Here is an 18815-nt window from a genome sequence, read left to right on the forward strand (position 1 = left end):
CGTCGTACTGACGAAGCTCTCCGTCGACACTCAGCTGGATCGAGAGTTCATGGGACGTCACCGAGCCGAACTTGTGCAGATCGCGGAGGTGCCATACTTTCGGTACTAGGATCGGTCGGATCGAGAAGACGTACGACTACATCAATCGCGTTGTCATAACGCTTCCACTTACGGTCTACGAGGGTACGTGGACTACACTCTCCCCTCTCGTTGCTATGCATCACCATGATCTTGCGTGTGTGTAGGATTTTTTTTTGAAATTACTGCGTTCCCCAACACGAAAGCGGAAGCGTATACAACGCGGTTGATGTAGTCGTACTATTCGTGATTCGATCATGATCCAACCGATCTAGTGCTGAACGGACGACACCTTCGAGTTTAGCACACGTGCAGCTTGATGACGTCTCCTCCTCCTTGATCCAGCAAGAGAAGGCAGATTAGTAGATGGGATCACAACCAGTAGGACGGCGTTGTGGTGATGGTGGTGGTGGAGTCAGAATACCGGCAAGGCTTCGCTAAGCGGAAAACCGTGAACGAGAACTATACCGGGAGGGAGAGACGGGGAAGCAGCCAAGGCCAATGTGTTGGGGGGCCTTGCTGCACCCCCTCCCCTATATTTATATGCATGTGAGGGCTTGGAGTCCAGGCCTACTCCTAATAGGAGTTGGGGCCAAAGGGGCAGAGGACTTGGACTCCAAGTCCAATCCTATTCCTACTACGACTCCCCTTTCTTCCCTTCCCTAGCCACATGGGCTTTTGAGGACTTGGTCCGCTTAGCCCAATAAGGCCAGGGTGCCTCCCCTCAGCCCATGCCAGCCCTTGGGACATGATGGACCCACTTGTGGACTTCCGGACCCCTCCGGAATCCACCGAAACCTTCTGGAAACTTCCCGGTACAATACCAAAAAATTGCACCTTTTCCAGAGCCCAAAATATGACTTCCCATATATAAATCTTTACCTCTCGACCATTCTAATACTCCTCGTGACACCCGAGATCTCATCCGGGACTCCGAACAACATTTGGTTACCAATCATCAAATAGCCCAATACTACTCTAGTGTCATCGAGCGTTAAGCGTGCGACCCTACGGGTTCGGGAATCATGTAGTCATGACGGAGACACCTCTCCGGTCAATAACCAATAGCAGGATCTGGATGTCCATATTTGTTCCTACATATTCCACGAAGATTTTTTATCGGTTGAACCATGATGTCAAGGATTTGGTTAATCCCGTATGCAATTCCCTTTGTCCGGCAATATGTTTCTTGCCTGAGATTCGATCATCAGTATCCATACCTAGTTCAATCGCATTTCCGGCAAGTCTCTTTACTCATTCCATAATACAAGATCTCGTGACTAACTCATTAGGCACATTGCTTGCAAGCTCTTTGCGATGTTGTATTACTGAGAGGGACCAAAGATATCTCTCCGTCATATGAGTGACAAATCCCAGTCTCGATCCACGCAACTCAACAAACACCTTTGGAAATACCTGTAGAGCACATTTATGATCACCCAGTTATGAAGTGACGTTTGATAGCACACAAGTCATTCCTCCGATATCGGGAGTGACATGATCTCATGGTCTAAGGAACTGACACTTGACATGAAGAAAGTTGTACCAAATAACTAAACGATCTGATGCTAAGCTTACGGTTGGGTCTTGCCCATCACATCATTCTCCTAATGATGTGATCCCATTATCAAATGACAATTCATGTCTATGGTTAGGAAACCTTAACCATCTTTGATCAACGAGCTAGTCTAATAGAGACTCACTAGGGACATAGTATTTGTTTATGTATTCACACATGTATTTAAGTTTCCGGTCAATACAATTCTAGCATGAATAATAAACCTTTATCATGAATAAGGAAATATGATAATAACCAATGTATTATTGCCTCTAGGGCATATTTCCAACAAACGCTACCTCCGGTCATGAGTGGGAGCCGCTTCCTACTACTTTTTGGAGAGATCCGCACTACATGTACAATTTCCTCGCCCTTGCCTTATTTCTAGGGTGTTTTTTCATTTCAAGAGTCGGGTGTTTGTTTCCTTTTGGCAAACTCGACATCTTCTTTGATAGAAAGGAGCATGGCACATCGGTGGAGCTACGACACGTCGAGGACATGATTGAGTACAAGATGGCACCCTGGGCTACACCCATTAGATGGGCTCCCGTTGCATGGTGTCTGCTAAATCATGTACACAGGGCAGAAGTCAGCCTGGACCTGTTGGCACCCATACCGCATGAGGAGGACACTGAGGATGGCATTTACTCTTGTCGCAACACATAGACATATTATAGTATTAGCCTGTCGTCTTTTGATAAATTCAAGACTTCTAAATTTTTTGATTTTGACTAAATTTTGCATGAACAACGAATGTATTTTTTCACATACTACTCAAACTAAACTTGAATATAGACTATCTTGTTCTCCCGTTGCAACGCACCGACATTCGTGCTAGTAAACACCAATGATCGATTCAGGGTGATTTAATCCAATTTTGAAGGGCCCACTTGTAAGCTCTAACATGGCATAAAACGGTCAACACCATTTGTTGACCGTCAAGTTAGACATTAGGCCCACCAGTCACAGCCGAACTTACAAAAGGGTCCCTAAAAATTGCACAAAGCACCCTAGAAACCAAATTAGATTGTAATTAGACCCCTAGGGAGGTTATTGCGTCTGTGAGCATGTCACCACCGGATGGGAGATAGGCGATGGTGGAGGGGCTCGGAAAGCCAACTCTGGCAAGCACGTCGGCGGCCTCAGACGAGGAGGGCGGTGGTAGGACAGGCTTCTCTCCAGTCGGTGCACCAGGACAGACTCCCTGGTTGCGGCAGCCCGGGGCCAGGAGCGCGGCGGCCACAACACGTGAAATAGCTCCCCGGTTGGCAACCCATCCTCGATGTAGAACCGCAACACCGCCCCATGCCTGAGAGCTCGGGGCACATCCTCACCGCACGCAAGCTCAAACCCACACCCCAGCCATGGCCGCTCTAGCAACACTGGGTTGGCACGCGCTAAGACACAAAACGGAGGCTGCGAGCTCGTGGGCGTGAGCTGGACCCGCGTGCACTAAGATCGTGGGACTGGGGACCAGCTCGCCGCACGCCAGAGAGGTGGGGCTCGTTGGGGCCGGTAGAGGGACCACATTGCGAGATCCGGTGTGGGGTTGCGTAGGATGTGACGCAGGGCGGTTGATGTCACCGGCGCTGGGAGGGAGAAGAGATGGCAGATGGTGGAGGAGGCGGAGCACGACATGAGAGGTGGTTGGGCGGCGTCGGCCATTGTTTAGATGACACGGGGGCGACTCTAGAGAGGTGGGGCTCGTGGGGATCCTGGCGAGTGGGCCGTCTGTCTAATTTAACAATCAATAGTATTTTCTTTGACTTTTATTGCCACGTCATCACTTACAAATGGGTCTAATTGGTCAGAATTGTCATTGGATCAGCTTCAATCAGTCATTAGAGTTTATTGAGAAAATTAGTAAAGAAACTGATAGACTTCTGGGGCGCCCAAGAAATACGGTTGCAAATCTGGATTTGAACTTGAAATGCGATGATATTTTGAAGTTCGCTCACTTCGGCTCGTACGCTCATGAATGATGATTTACGGTACTCCAAGCAAAATGCTACCTACCACTAAAGGAATGGCTCCTCCTGCTAACTAGAGCCTCTGCCTATATTAGAGACACCCCTGAGAGGCACTTACGATTAGTAGCCCATCGTTGACATGCCATTCCACGGTCGAAAGAAGGGGGTCCACACAGGTTCAACCAGGATCCAGGATCATCTCTGAATTAGGACATGACACGCTATAAGGATTAAGGAGGAGCTATTCATCGATACCCATCTCTTCTCCTTCCTACTACCTAGAATAAACACTTGAATAATCTGCAGGTGGCCCGCGGTTCGTGATCCATCCACCCCGTCACCTCAGCGTCACTCCCACGAAGACAGAGTTCGGTCTTGTTCCGGCGCCGTGGGAGAGAGGGAGAGAGAGAAGAGGGATAGATGGGTTCCACCGGCGCCACCGCCGTCCTTCTGTCCTGCGTCGTGCAGTCCATTGTCGCCGCCGGCTCCGCCGCGTCGGACAAACCGCTCATCATATCAAGTACGTACGATCCATATCCGCAACACACGTTCTTATTATTAAGAGTAATTATATTTTGCCTGGTTTCGTTTTCTCACCGAGTGCTGGGTTGATCAACTCCGTCAGATGCGGCCCTTTTAGCCTCGCCCCCGGAGGCATCGCCGTCGTCCGGCCGCAAACTGGGGGGCTCCATGGAGGCAGGTAAACAACAAACGACGAAGCCCTGTCGTACGTGTGCGTGTCCTATCGTATTTTTTGGCTGCTAAACTAAATGAGAATACGTACGCGCGCGTACGTTCAGGGCTGTGCCCGGTGCAGCTGGAGCACCTGAAGCTGATGGGCAAGGTACAGGGCAGCTGCTTGGGACAGGCGATCCCGCAGCGGCGATGCTGCACGGCGTTCAAGGGCTTCGTGTGCCCCTACGGGGCCACGATGAACGACCTCGACAACGGCTGCGCCCGGGAGATGATGGCGACGATCCAGGAGCTCTGCAAGGTGCCCAAGGGCTACTTCGCCATGTGCGGGGATTCACCCGAGGGCATCACGTGCTGACCTGAGTGACTGATTGTTTGTTTGATTGATTAAGTGCTAAGATTAGCCGGTGCCTTCGACGAGGACGTACGTTTAAGCTGTTTCTTCTTGCTCTCTTTTTTCTTACTTACTGTATATCTTAGTACTTTCTTTTCCTGCGAGGCTGCGACGCGATCGATCCGCCACATGTAGTAGCAACTGGCAAACAATATGTATGTATGTATGTGCTGTGTGAGGCGAAAGCACGCTGTTTTGCATGCTACATGTAACATGCAATTTTCCTTCGCCTTTGCTCATCATCTGTGTGATCGATTCACATTTTTAGTGTGTGTTTGATTGCTTGCATCAACCTTGTGCATCTTGCATCAGTGGCTCAATGGAGCCTGCGCGGGTAGATACAACATGTGGTTCATGGTTCTTTTTTTCACTATTTTGCAGAGGAAATCACTAGAAAGGAATAGTTGGTCAAGTTTTTTTTCTTGCGAGTGAATAATTGGTCAAGTTAGATGTGTATGCTAACACGTTTTCAACGTATCTATAATTTTTATATGTTCCATGTCACCATCTTATCTTTTCTATGTAACCTTTTTATTTATTTGACTAACCTACTAATAGTTGCAAGACATGCACAAGTTCTTGTTTTCACTTCTGTGTGTATGAACTTCACTAAAATTTAATGAACTATCAAGAAACTTCAAGGACCGATGAAATTTGGAGTTATTGTCAACCTGTCCTTGCAGGACCGGTACTTAAATATCGTCACTTCTACCCCTGAAGATGGCGCAAACGAAGAAAGTCAAAACATGAAAATTAAATTACATGTCATAACAAAAGCGTAGCGCTTGGAACCACCCAATTCTAAGTCTGTATGCACCCTGTGGATCCAAATCAGTATTCACAAAAAACGCCACTTTCGGGAATCCGGAACTCGGGGGCCGGGGTTGACTCCAACTCGTTCCAAACTTGATGGATCTCAACATGGGTTCATCCTATGGACTCACAAGAAAATTAAGAAGCCTTTGGAGGGTCCAAAACATGCGCAAGGGCCCTTGGACCAAAGCCCTATGGGTTTGATGACCGATATTGAAAGACTAGACCTATATATTAACGGGAAACACTACTTTTCTGAGAGGGCGCCATTTGGTCCGAAAATTGCAGCCTCGTAGCCGCCATCTATAGAGGAGAAAACACATCCCCAACCAAGGGAGAATACCAAGGAGTAAGAAGAAGGATGGAGTGCCTTCCCCCTCCCTTCCGGGGGACTCCACACTCGCCACCATCACCATCATCGCCTCCACCACCATCTTCTTCCTTGGACCAATGGGTTCACTGTTGTAAAACCTTTGTAACCTCATACTAATACATGCTCTTAGATGCAATGAATAATTTCCCTATGATTTGTTTCATTGTTATCATGTTTGAGTAGTTCTCATTTTTCCTATGGCATTCGTGGTCTAGTTTTTTTCTATGAATTGTGCGACTTGTTATGGTGATGTCCTAGGATGCTAAGGTAGCGGTTCACACTATATTATATCACACATTAGGGTAAGCAATGTATTATGATAAATTTAGGATGGGAGGCCGGAGAGAAAGAACTTACCGTCCCGTGAGTTCACGAACTATACCACAGGGGATTCGAGAGGAAGCCTAGAGGAAGTTATGGCTATAGTTGAGTTTTACCTTAATGAATCTTAGTATTTGTCAATACTTGCTAAGAGAAAAATTATAAGTACATGTGACACCATGGTTTGGCAACATGTAAGCACATGCCTCTCATGCATAATAATTGTAACAAGCATGTGTACTGGTATAATGTTGTTACCAGTTGTCCAGGGACAATTTCACCATCACTTTCACAGCCACAAACTCTTGCTCCGTTTTAGTTCTTGTAATTTATTTCATAAAAAACACCTAACATTTATTTTTAGTTTATAAGTACTTTAGTTATCTCCTTGCATTATATCTTAATTGTGGAGAGTCTAGGCATAGTAAATGTTATGTACATGGATAGTTGCACAAGTGGCATACAGAACTTGAGAGATTAGGAAACCTATTTTTAGCTCCTACGAGGTATTGATACTCACATACTTCCGCATTCATATTGGAAAGTGATACAATAACTCACTTGGAGTATATCAAACTCATTTTTTACTATGTATTGTAGGGCAAAGCCCCATAGCTAATTTATTAAGCAAAAGAGGTCCAAAAAAATAATACAAGATTGTCTTAAAAGAGAGTGGGCGAGGCTAATTACAAGTTAGGGACTGACCTATACAAATATCCACAAAATTAAGGGAGAGAGGAAATCCAAGCCAAGATGGAAGGCTCACTAATGGAAAAACGGCTAGCCACAACTATCGTTGGTGGCGCGTCATTTCCCTGACGTAGGACAAATCAGCACGTCAGCTTTACATCCTTAGTGCTAGCGTTGCTTTTTTCAAAAACGCTACAAATTTGATGGCCCATATGCACTCACCGTTTGGAATGCACTGCTGGCCTTGGTTTTCTTTTTACGCCATAGTTAATTTGTTAGCGCTGGCGTCCGTTTGCTTTGCACGCCAGAAACACTTTCCATTTAATCAAGTGTTTTAAGTATTTAATTATTATACTAGTCACAAAATCATAAAAAATTATATTATGCTTTTTGTCATCATTAATTTTACTGTTTTTATCAATTTAGGAATTTTATTTCTTTACTACCAGTTCAAATTTTGAGTCTTTTATTTTGTCAAGTCTTTCATCAATCTTAGTCCTTTTTTATTTGCCCTGTTATTAGCTATGGCGTTGCCCTTTTTACCAACGCCAGTGATAACCTATCTAAGTCAACTTAGTAAAACACCTAAGTCACCGCTCTCTCTCATTTCACACCCCTCCCCCTGGACCAAAGCCGTCGACGCCGCCCCATCGACACCCCGTTGCCGCCCCGTCGCCGCCCTCGCCGGGACCAAGGTTAGATCCACTACTCCTCCCATCGCATCTCCTTCCTCTCCACTCTCCCAGGTCCTCCGTTCGCGGACACGCAACACGGCCGGGGTCCATTGGGATTCATGTAATTGATTAGGGGATTTCTTTAATTTCGGTAGAAATTTGAGTATATATATCATGGCTTGCTTTGTGTCATGTAGAATCCAAAGTTAGTTGCATGGATTGCTTTCTGTAGAAATTGTAGTGATAGTCTGATTTGCTATTGTGTAGAATCCGATATATAATGCACTTTGATTATAATCCGATTACTTGTGTGTCTCCCTCCGTGGATTTTGTTTATTTGTGTATGCAATTACTAGTGTAGAATTATATACTTACTTTTCAATATGTTTTGTATAAAAGGACCTCCAATTAATTATGTTTGGTATAAATTGATAGTGTACAAAGTGTTTATATACTTAGTTTCAATTATATTTTATGTAGAATGGCGCAGCCGCCACCATGTCCAGTGTGCAAGTCAAGGTGCGCAACCGACCTTGCAAGTGGCACGCTGTTTGACATCTACTTCCAGCCGTGCTTTGTTCCTGCAGCGGTAACGCATTACATGAACCTTCTAACAGTTTGTTCTTTTGTTTTACTTGTTATTTCCTGTAATGCAATGTGTTTGTTTTTTGGTTTTTTACACGTATTGTCCCTTGCAATGTGAGATTGGAGTTCAATGAGCTCATTACCGAAGACACTGTGATCTTCGATGCTCTAGGGGGCCCCTACACTGTGGAGGTCCACAAGGGACGAAAAATATCCCAGATTGGAGGAGATGAATGGAATCGTTTCATCGCCCACATGCATCTCACGGGGGGGGGGGGGGGGGGTGCTACTTCTTGAGCTTGCGTTAGTTTTTCCATTGAAGAGGAAAGTGTGATGCAGCACAATAGAGATAAGTATTTCCCTCAGTTAAGAACCAAGGTATCAATCCAGTAGGAGAAGAACGCGCAAATCACCAATACATGCACACACAATCAAAAACTTCCACCCAACGCGATAAAGGGGTTGTCAATCGCTTCACAGTCACTAGCAAAGGTGAGATCTGATGGCGATAGATAAAACTAAATAAAACATAACTAAATATTTTTTGGGTTTTTTTGGTTTATAGATCTAAAAATAAAAGATTGCAAAATAGTAGATCGGAAACTAATATGATGGAAAATAGACCCGAGGGGCATAGGTTTCACTGGAGGCTTCTCTCTTGAAGGCAAATAATACGGTGGGTGAACAAATTACTATCGAGCAATTGATAGAAAAACGCAAAGTTATGACGATATCCAAGGCAATGATTATGCAATATAGGCATCACGTCCGTGTCAACTAGACCGACTCCTGCATGCATCTACCACTATTACTACACACATCGACCGCTATCTAGCATGCATCTAGAGTATTAAGTTCATAAAGAATGGAGTAACGCCTTAAGTAAGATGACATGATGTAGAGGAATAAACTCATGTAGTATGATGTAAACCCCATATTTTTGTCATTGATGGCAACAATTCAATACGTGTCTCGCTACCCCTACTTTGTCACTAGGTGAAATCACGCAAGATTGAACCCAAAGCTAAGCACCTCTCCCATTGCAAGAAAAACCAATCTAGTTGGCCAAACCAAACCGACAATTCGAAGAGAAATACAAAGATACCAAATCATGCATATAAGAATTCAGAGAAGATTCAAATAATATTCATAGATAAGCTGATCATAAATCTACAATTCATCGGATCTCGATAAACACACCGCAAAAGAAGATTACATCGGATAGATCTCCAAGAACATCGAGGAGAACATGGTATTGAGAATCAAAGAGAGAGAAGAAGACATCTAGCTACTAGCTATGGACCCGTAGGTCTGTGGTAAACTACTCACGCTTCATCAGAAGGCAATAGAGTTGATGTAGATGCCCTCCGTGATCGAATCCCCCTCCGGCAGGATGCCGGAAAAGGCCGCACGATGGGATCTCACGGGAACAAAAGGTTGCGGTGGTGGAAAAGTGTTTTCGTGGATGCTTCTGGTGGTTCTGGAATATATGTGAATATATAGGAGGAAGAGCTAGGTCAGGGGGTCACTGAGGGGCCCACGAGGTAGGGGGCGCGCCCTCCACCCTTGCTGCCGCCTCGTGGCTCTTCTGACTTGCACTCCAAGTCCCCTGTGTGTCTTCTGGTCCAAGAAAAATCATCGTGAAGTTTTATTCCATTTGGACTCCGTTTAGTATTCCTTTTCTGCGAAGCTCAAAAACAAGGAAAAACATAAACTGGCACTGGGCTCTAGGTTAATAAGTTAGTCCCAAAAATAATATAAAATAGCATATTAATGCATATAAAACATCCAAAACAGATAATATAATAGCATGGAACAATGAAAATTATAGATACGTTGGAGACGTATCAGGGTGAACTTATGAGCTTCTGCTTCAGAAGATAAACTCCAAGGCTGGCTGTTATCTACAACAATTCGGAGGACGAAGATGATGACCCACTTGATGAAGCCCTCTATGCCAAAGGAATCAGGCTAAGCGAGGACGAATCGGGCAACCTCTGGTATATACTTCCTCCACGTGATGACTACGTCGGGATGCCATTCGTAACCCGCCTGAGAAGGACAAATGTTGATCGCCATGTCATGGGTATGTTACTTATTAGTGTAGAAATTTGATATGCTTAGTGTTGAAATTCGATGATATATATGCTTAGTTGTGACATGCTTGTAGTAATGTTATGATATGCTTAGTGTGTAGTAATGTGATATGCTTAGTATACTAATGTTGTGATATGCTTAGTGTGTAGTAATGTGATATGCTTAGTGTGTACTAATGCATGTGTTGTGATATATATATATATATATATATATATATATATATATATATATATATATGGAAGCGACTAACTACCATTCGACTGGTCGTTAGCAACAAATCCGCACGATCGTACAACCGCGTCCCTCCCGCGCGCGACCCACTTCGGCAGAGCCACCCACGACCCAGCCTTCTTTCGCGAGGCCCACCACGCGCAACGCATGAGGCCCAAGATAGAGAACACAACCCCTTTGGCCCACCTCCCCCCCCCCCGCACGTGACTTACCACCCCAAAACCTAGTTTCTTACCTCCATCGCAAGAAACAACCACCTGCCCCGATCAGTTCTCTCCTCTCTCCCCGACGCGCCTCCATCGTTGGCGACCTCCGCCCCAGATCTGATCCACCAAAAAAACCCATGAAAAACACTACCAAACACAAGGATTTGAGAGAGGGCCCGGTTTACCACAACAACATCATAGGGGTTATCGCATGCTACTAGGAGAAATACATCAGTTCGTCTCAATTTCATCATAATCAGGCAAAAAAGAAAGGAGGTAAGTGATTCAACCTCTATACACATGCTGCATTTGCATTTCATACCAATAAAATCAAGGGGAAAAACATGGGGAAAGAACAACAAGAACTAAATAAGAAAGCCAAAAGGATGCATAAATAGGTAGCCCTTTTACTGCATGTGTGTAATTCCTCGGTTGTAATTGATTTATCATTCAAATTCTATCAGGTTACCAACAAAGATTGAATAAATTTTCCTCTTTTATAGCCAAAAAGTTGGTAAAATTGATCCATGCTCCTACCTACAGATTACATCATTGAGTTACCTCATCATTAAGTTACCAACATAAAAACATATAGGTTATCATCATCACTCTATCAAGCTATCTTTTTTGAAGCATGTTAGAACTACATGTATGAAATTTCTCATTAATAACTGAGTTGCCATTTCAATTGAATATAGATTACCAGAGTGTGTGCATTGAGTAATCAGCATTCTTTAACACTTATTCAACATAAAAAAGATCCTTTTTATATTGAACAAACCCATGTCAGAACAAGTTATCATGCTAATTCATTACAATTTACCAGGAAAACTCAGAACCAAAGGTGCTAAAACACTACAAGAATATCATTAAGTTGCCCGGTTTACATTTTTTTATAAGAAATGATGTTCATGAAATGAGGTTGATAGGAACTATCGCTGTCATACTCCCATACACTGGTTACTCTCAAAATGATACCTGTTATAAAAAAGAAGTAATCAGTGCAGAAAAAGAAAAAAATATAGTTGTTGTGAAAAAAAATCAAAATTGCTTGTAAGTGTGGAAAATCGATGGATGCAATCATATGTGCTAGCAGGTGCTGCAACACAAGAAAATGGCGCATGACAACGGGGGTAATGTGGATATCATGATGAGTGGTGTGGGGACAAACCAACAGTGTGAATATGCACACACGGCAAGCTTTGGTTCTGCCAAAACAGATGAAGGTCAAACATTTACCATGCTACCACATTTTTATACACAGACTTGCTACCATCATACTTGAATTGCAACTACCACCCTATGTTATTTACAACTACCACATTCACCATGAATCAGTTCACAATCACAAAGCTTAATGCACACAAGTTACCATGAAATTAGGTACAATTACCACACTTACTGCATATGAATTATCATGCAATCTGTATTACAATTGGAATTACATGCTTTCACTTTACATCTACAAAAACATCTTAATGCATGCAAATTTTACCAAGAAATTGGAGTACAAGTTACCACTAGTTTTGGCGTGCAAAAAATATAACACAAAATAACAACTTCAAAAACATTATAGGTGCTACATCTAGAAGCAACCCGATGGTCCGAGAGACAAGCAAAGAACCGACTACTAGCAGCATACGGGGGAGAGAAAGCTTCTTTGATCATTCAGTCAGCGAGCTAGCGAGTCCAGAAACAGGAGGAGAGAATGCAGAACAGGGAGACATAAACACCGAGGCATACTCCACACCGAACCTCCTGATGAAACGATGAAGTTTGATTCTTTTGAGGAAGCTTATGATCACTACAAGCAATATGCACTGAGACATGGGTTTGGAATGAGACTGGAATACAGAAAAACAATTAAAGACGATACTGTAAGCAGAGTCCTCTTGTTTGTGGGAAATACGGCAAGCCAAAAACAAACAAGGAGGAGACAGAGGATGTGCAGGACCCAGAAGGCATCGTGAAGAAGAGGAAAAGAGGGAAGGTTGTGAAGTCGGGATGTCCAGCCCACCTTTACATCACCCACACGAATGCGTGGTGGAGAGTCAAACGCTTCAACGACGACCACAAGCACCCTCTAATAAGAAAGCCGTCCTTGACAAAGTTCCTATCATCACATAGGAACATTCCAAAATATGAGCAGGACTTCTTGAAGATATTGCACGGATGCAAAATAAAGACAGCAAGACAGATGCAACTAATGTCATGGTTCTACGGGAATCCTAAAGATGTACCATACACAACAAAGGACATCGCAAACCAGCAAGCTAAATTCCGGATGGAGTACAACCATGCTGATGTGGGGAGCACAATCTCGTACTTCCAAGATATGAAGGCACAAGATCCAGATTTCCATTGGAGAATAAAGCTTGATGATGAGGACAGAGTGGAAAATTTATTCTGGATAGATGGTGCGTCGCGCAGGGCATATGCTAGATACAATTATGTCATCTCATTCGACACAACATACATGACAAACATGTACAAAATGCCCTGTGCGCCCTTCATTGGCATTAATAACCATGGGCAGTCAATCCAGTTTGGTTGTGGGTTTGTTCGAAACGAACTATCTGGTAACTTTGTGTGGCTGTTTAATGCATTCTTGCATGCAATGGGTGGAATTGCGCCAAAGAACATAATAACAGATCAAGATTTTGCAATGAGGAGTGCTATTGATGAGGTGTTCATCGGGATAGTACACAGGAATTGCCGCTGGCATATAATGAAAAAAGCACAAGAGAAGCTTGGGAAGCTGATGGCTGACGATGAGCCACTAAACAATTCATTCAAGGATTGTGTTGACAACAGCCTGACTGGTATTTTACTTCCCACCCTCACTAACTTAAAACACAGAGAAATGGGTTTACATGCATGATATCAACAGTTACCATGTAATAAGGTGACAAGTTACCAGAGGATTATAACAAAATTACCTACATTAATTATTTTCTGTACTACCCCTATCATGTTCATGTTTGTTGGACACATTTCAGTTGTTCACCCCACTAGTTACAACAAAATTTTTCAATCACCAGCTAGTGCTGATTGATATGAGTCTCTTTTTTGTTGCTAGTTAAAAATGTTGCTTGTACTACACACACAGAGTGGTATTCGCTGTGGGAAAAAATCATCCTGTGTGCAAAGTACTTACCATGATGCTTGAACTAAAGTAACCAGGTGTGTGTGACAGAATTATCAACAGCAGTGGTGTTCCTAGTTACCAATATGTTTGAACCAATGTTACCATCCTTCAATACTTGATGTTACCATGTTTATGTTATGAATGCAGTTGAGGAGTTTGAGCATAATTGGTGGGTAATGATGGAAGTGTATGGCCAGACCGACAACGAGCATTTCCAATGGCTGTGGGAGAACAGGAAGTGTTGGGTCCCGGTATACTATATGCACGATTTTTTCCCGTTCTTGCAGACCACGGCAAGAAGCGAGGGTTTTAACTCTGTGCTCAAGAAGTATGTCAACCCAAACAACTCACTGGTCGAATTCGCACAACAGTACACTGCGATATAGGATAAGGTGATGGCTAGCGTGTCAAAAGAGCAGTTGAAAACAATGTACAAAGAAACCGAAATGTACTCGATGAACCCGCTGGAGATGCAGGTGCGGGGGATATACACACATAACTTGTTTTGCAAGTTCCAGGTGGAGATGAAGGTGAAATCAGCCTACAGATGCGACGCATTGGATGATGGTACTTTCAAGGTCAGCTCAGTGCGGGGGATGATACCAAAATATGGAGATAGGGACTACCATGTGCAAGCAAACATGGATGAAGAGACATACTCGTGTACTTGCTGCAAGTTTGACCGTGACGGGCTACTGTGCGCGCACGTACTATGAGTTATGGACCAGATTGGGGTATACGAGATACCTGAAAAGTACATCCTAAAGAGGTGGACCTGGGATCCAGAGGAGGATCTTATTCAACCTGATTTCGAACAGCCAACAGTTAAGGAGTCGATGCCAGAGGAGGGGAAAAGCGTCATGCGATACACGTCAATTCTTAAAGAATTTAAGGCATCAGCTAAAGACGCTTTCCTAACATATGACGGGACCAGATTGGCAAGAAAACACCTGTATAATTTCAAGGAGGAGCTTGAAACCCTGAAGAAAAATCAACTTAAAAAAGCAAGAAAGGAAAAGGAAGAAGCAAAAGGATAGTTTCAAGGACAGCCGGATCCCTGCTCGATACCTGTGGGGCGGGTGAATGAAGACAACTCCGTCACACAGCACCAAAACGCCCCCGATTCAAGACATCCGGAGAACCCAGCCACACAGCAAACAAGTGCCACTAATGTGCAGCGACAGGAGAACCCCGCCACACAACAAGAAAGTGCTACTAATGTGCAGCGACAGGGTAACCCTGCCACACAGCAAGAAAGTGTGTGTGTGACGATACATGCTAGCAAAAACAATCATGCTTTTTTCATCCAGCCCCCACATCCTAATGCGGCTCCGTCCTCAAACACAAAGTTGATACTAGACCCTCCCAAGACTACAACGAAGGGGCGGCCAAAGTCAAAAAGAAAGCAGTCAGGTTTTGAGATTGCAAAACCCAAGCCAAAAAGAAAATGTGGTGTGTGCCGGAGTCTGGACCATGATAAACGCAAATGCAAATCTCCGCTAGCAAGATAAATGAAGAAGGCGCTATTAAAAGGGAAGATGGTGGCTACATTCTTTTCATGGACCATAATGTGCAAGCTACAAGCCCCATAACATTCCAGTTATCAGCATTGTATCATGGATTTATCATGGCTTTGTAATCCAAAAAGGGTATATCTATATTTTAAGCAAGCTATCAGTACCCTATTATGCCAGTTACCAGCAATGTATGATGGAATTGACATGGATTTGTAAATCCAAAATTTTTATATCTACATTTTTTGAAGGCTACCAGCACTGCATTGTATTACTTATGAACAAAAAATTAGGCCTACTTGCACTTCTAAAAAATAGAATAAAGTAATCTCGGTCTTCAACCAGAAGATGATTGCAGTTATCAAATCAAATGTGATACAAATTATAATCACAACAGTGAATTTATCATCTAGTCAGTGACTTTGGACTGTGTATACTATAGTAAAACAACATGTCAACACTTTGCTCCATGACATTGTCATGACAGATTCATGTAAAAAAGTCATCAACACATTTTGGTAGAAGTTATCAAACTGTCGTAAAAAAAATATCACCTCATCACCCACTGCTGAACAGATGATAACCCACTGTTTGCATTTGTTTTGATCATGATCTAACCACCTCAATGTCAAAATTTTCCGGAGAGCTGGAATTTGATCTTTAGTTAAGGCCGGAACATTTTTGCCATCCCAGACCTCAAGGTATGTGCAGGCAAAAAATCCGCAATCAATGCTGAAACATTTGTGATGAAAAAAACAACACACAATTAGTTTAATTAGAGTTTGCGACCGGGTCAATAAACAGGGATAAGAACATATAGTGTGGTGTTAAAAAAGAGAGTGAATAATCCACAACTAACCCATCATCATGTTTCAACACATCAATGTACACAAGTTCGTATTCCTGTATCTGCTTATGCGAGTCCCTGTAATTTATCAACCAAGCCTTCTTTATAGCGTTCATGTATCTTGTCGCATGCTCGAGAAGAGAAGGACTATCTTGTTCACGCAATGAATCTAGAACTTCGAACCGCTTCGCCCGGAGATTTAGTGACAACACATACCAATGCCCGTCGTCTGGACCGAGGCCCAACTTTTGCAAAGCAGGGAATAGCTGCTGCAAAAAATTAAAAGGCAGTAACCATGGAAGGAGATAAAGAAACAAAATTACCAAGATAACAAATGGTCATGAAATTCACATGGGAGGCAACTAGAAAAAAATTATCAGGCCATAAAGGTCAAAGTTGCCAGTGTGCATGAAAGAGGTTATCATGACATGAAGAACAAACAATATCAGGGTAAAAAAATAAGAGTACTGATATTAACAGGAAGTTACCAAGACACTAACTGTAAAGTTACCAGATCCAGCAAACATAACATACCTGATCCTGGTGACTAAGAATGTAAAACTTGTCCCGTCGAAAATACTTCAATACAAACTTGGGTGAAGTCTCCTATCAACAGATACACAGATAGCAGCCAAGGGAAGATGAGCCTGTTTGGCGTTTCCTTATACTGGAGAATGCGAACATGTAACTCGGCAATGTTGGTTGATAGTTGCCCAACTCCCTTCACACAATTGGCAAGCTCACCGAGGGTGACCCATCTACCATCAATGTCGATGACCCTAACACTACAAACACAAAAAAAGATTTAAAAAATACATTACAAAAAATGGCACACAAATAATGATTTATGTTAAAAAATGAGAAAAGGATGGAAACATACTCTTTAATCTTAGAGTTAGAATCAGTAGTATGCTTGATAACTTCATTGTAAACAAACTCTTCCTCCTCGCTCGGTGTGAGGGTGGCAAAAGGCCGGAGCAGGTATTTGGACGGGTGGGTGACCCTAACTTTCCGAATAAAGGATTTAGGGATTGAACTGCGTACTAAATGCTCTGTGCGAGGTAACTCTGGTGTAACAAATGTTGGACTTTGAGGGTTGTCTGGTAAAAACAAAAAAAAACTAAGATGTATAATGTAACAAGGACATGAGTAAAGCAAAACGTCAAAAGAAAAACAATGAAAACATGAGTTATCAGCAGATGGGTGAAAAGAATTATCAAGTGGTGGGTCATAACTTATCAACTGCCACATGTTTTAATTATCAAGTGGTGGTCCATAGTTGAAAAACAAAGAAAGGAGTTTGTGAAAGGGTTGCAATGTTCATGGAGCAGAAAAAATCACCTATTTGAACATAGATTTCCCTTTTAATGCTGGATTTTCATGTTCAAATTCTTCCCACCATATTAGAACCTCATCATCGTCAATCTCGACATCATACACTTGCACACGACCACCTTCCGGTGTTACATAAATAAAAAAAGAGCGATGAGGACATGAACAGTAGTGATAAACAAGATAAATTATTGCAAAGAAATAAGTATTAAAAATTGAGACAATATACAATAAGTTATCAGGAACACAATATAGAAAATACCAGGTGATGTGAATGTGGATTACCAGCACACTGGTATGGGATTTTTAAAGAAGAAATTACATAGCACTGGTGCATAATGAGGAACAGCTGTGATATCATCAAATCATCATAACATGTAAAAGAAGACCAAAAAGAATTGTATAGCCCAGAATTGGTAAAGAATGCATATGTGGCAGGAGTTATGATGTCAATGGTTCGTAAATTATCAGGATTTGAACATTTGAGTTACCAAGATAGTGTCATATAGACTTATCAGGGTAATTAAAAACGAGGGAATAATAACAAATTTCAGATGAATAAGAGTACACACTTGATACTACCAGTGCAGTATTGTTTTGTAAGCATGACAACAAATTAAGGAAAATAAATAGGCAATGATAGGAGATGTATGTATCACACGCTTACTAAAGTCAGTAACGGATAACATCAGCTTTCAAAACTGACAAAGTTACCAGGGGAAAGAGGTTGGAGTTATCATCTATGCTAGCATCGTACAAAATATTGTAGGGGACACAACAAAAATATATATTCCGGGTACTGAAAGCACATATGTTCATTTACATCACACAAAACATAGAAGTAGTATTACATTCATCCATACACACGAAAGGATAGCAAATTCCAAACACATAAATAAAAAGAGCACAGAAAGCCACAAACAATATGATGTACACTGACATATGTCAATCCATCACTCTCGTTGCAGAAAAGCGAGGACACAAGGTCTTCACTTACTAGAGTTGGGTGGCGGAGCCCAAGCAACCGGTTGCGCATTGGTAACTTTCACCATTGTCTTGCCCTTGGAGCCAGCAGCAACAGGAGATGCGAGCCCTAGAACAGCGACAGGGCCAGTAGCTGGTGCTGCAGGTGGTACTTGAGCCGATGGCGCCGCCGCAGGTGCTTCTGGTGCTGCAGGTGGTACTTGAGCTAATGGCGCCGCCGCAGGTGCTTCTGGTGCTACAGGTGGTACTTGAGCAGATGGCGCCGCCGCCGATGCTTCTGGTGCTGCAGGTGGAACTAGAGCCGATG

General features: G+C 43.0%; 2 protein-coding genes across 2 annotated transcripts; both read left to right on the forward strand.

Moving 5' to 3' along the window:
• Positions 1-4026: 4026 nt before the first annotated feature.
• Positions 4027-4657, forward strand: LOC109778484 (GPI-anchored protein LLG1-like). Its single transcript, XM_045233550.1, has 3 exons — positions 4027-4126; positions 4247-4306; positions 4407-4657. Exons 1-3 carry the CDS (start codon positions 4027-4029, stop codon positions 4655-4657), a joined length of 411 nt encoding a protein of 136 aa, XP_045089485.1.
• Positions 4658-12880: 8223 nt separating this feature from the next.
• Positions 12881-14868, forward strand: LOC109778483 (protein FAR1-RELATED SEQUENCE 5-like). Its single transcript, XM_020337052.1, has 4 exons — positions 12881-13505; positions 13979-14082; positions 14218-14409; positions 14560-14868. The coding sequence occupies exons 1-4, from the start codon at positions 12881-12883 to the stop codon at positions 14866-14868; spliced, it is 1230 nt and encodes a 409-aa protein (XP_020192641.1).
• The last annotated feature ends 3947 nt before the right edge of the window (positions 14869-18815 follow it).

The sequence above is a fragment of the Aegilops tauschii genome, chromosome 2 (genome assembly GCF_002575655.3).
Source record: "Aegilops tauschii subsp. strangulata cultivar AL8/78 chromosome 2, Aet v6.0, whole genome shotgun sequence".
Lineage (NCBI taxonomy): Eukaryota > Viridiplantae > Streptophyta > Magnoliopsida > Poales > Poaceae > Aegilops > Aegilops tauschii.

Coding starts and splice junctions, on each gene's coding strand:
- LOC109778484 (XM_045233550.1), top strand. CDS start 4,027: ATGGGTTCCACCGGCGCCACCGCCGTCCTTCTGTCCTGCGTCGTGCAG. Junction 4,127..4,246: donor CAAACCGCTCATCATATCAA/GTACGTACGATC, acceptor CGGCCCTTTTAG/CCTCGCCCCCGGAGGCATCG. Junction 4,307..4,406: donor GGGGGGCTCCATGGAGGCAG/GTAAACAACAAA, acceptor GCGTACGTTCAG/GGCTGTGCCCGGTGCAGCTG.
- LOC109778483 (XM_020337052.1), top strand. CDS start 12,881: ATGCAACTAATGTCATGGTTCTACGGGAATCCTAAAGATGTACCATAC. Junction 13,506..13,978: donor TGTTGACAACAGCCTGACTG/GTATTTTACTTC, acceptor TTATGAATGCAG/TTGAGGAGTTTGAGCATAAT. Junction 14,410..14,559: donor TGGATGATGGTACTTTCAAG/GTCAGCTCAGTG, acceptor GTTATGGACCAG/ATTGGGGTATACGAGATACC.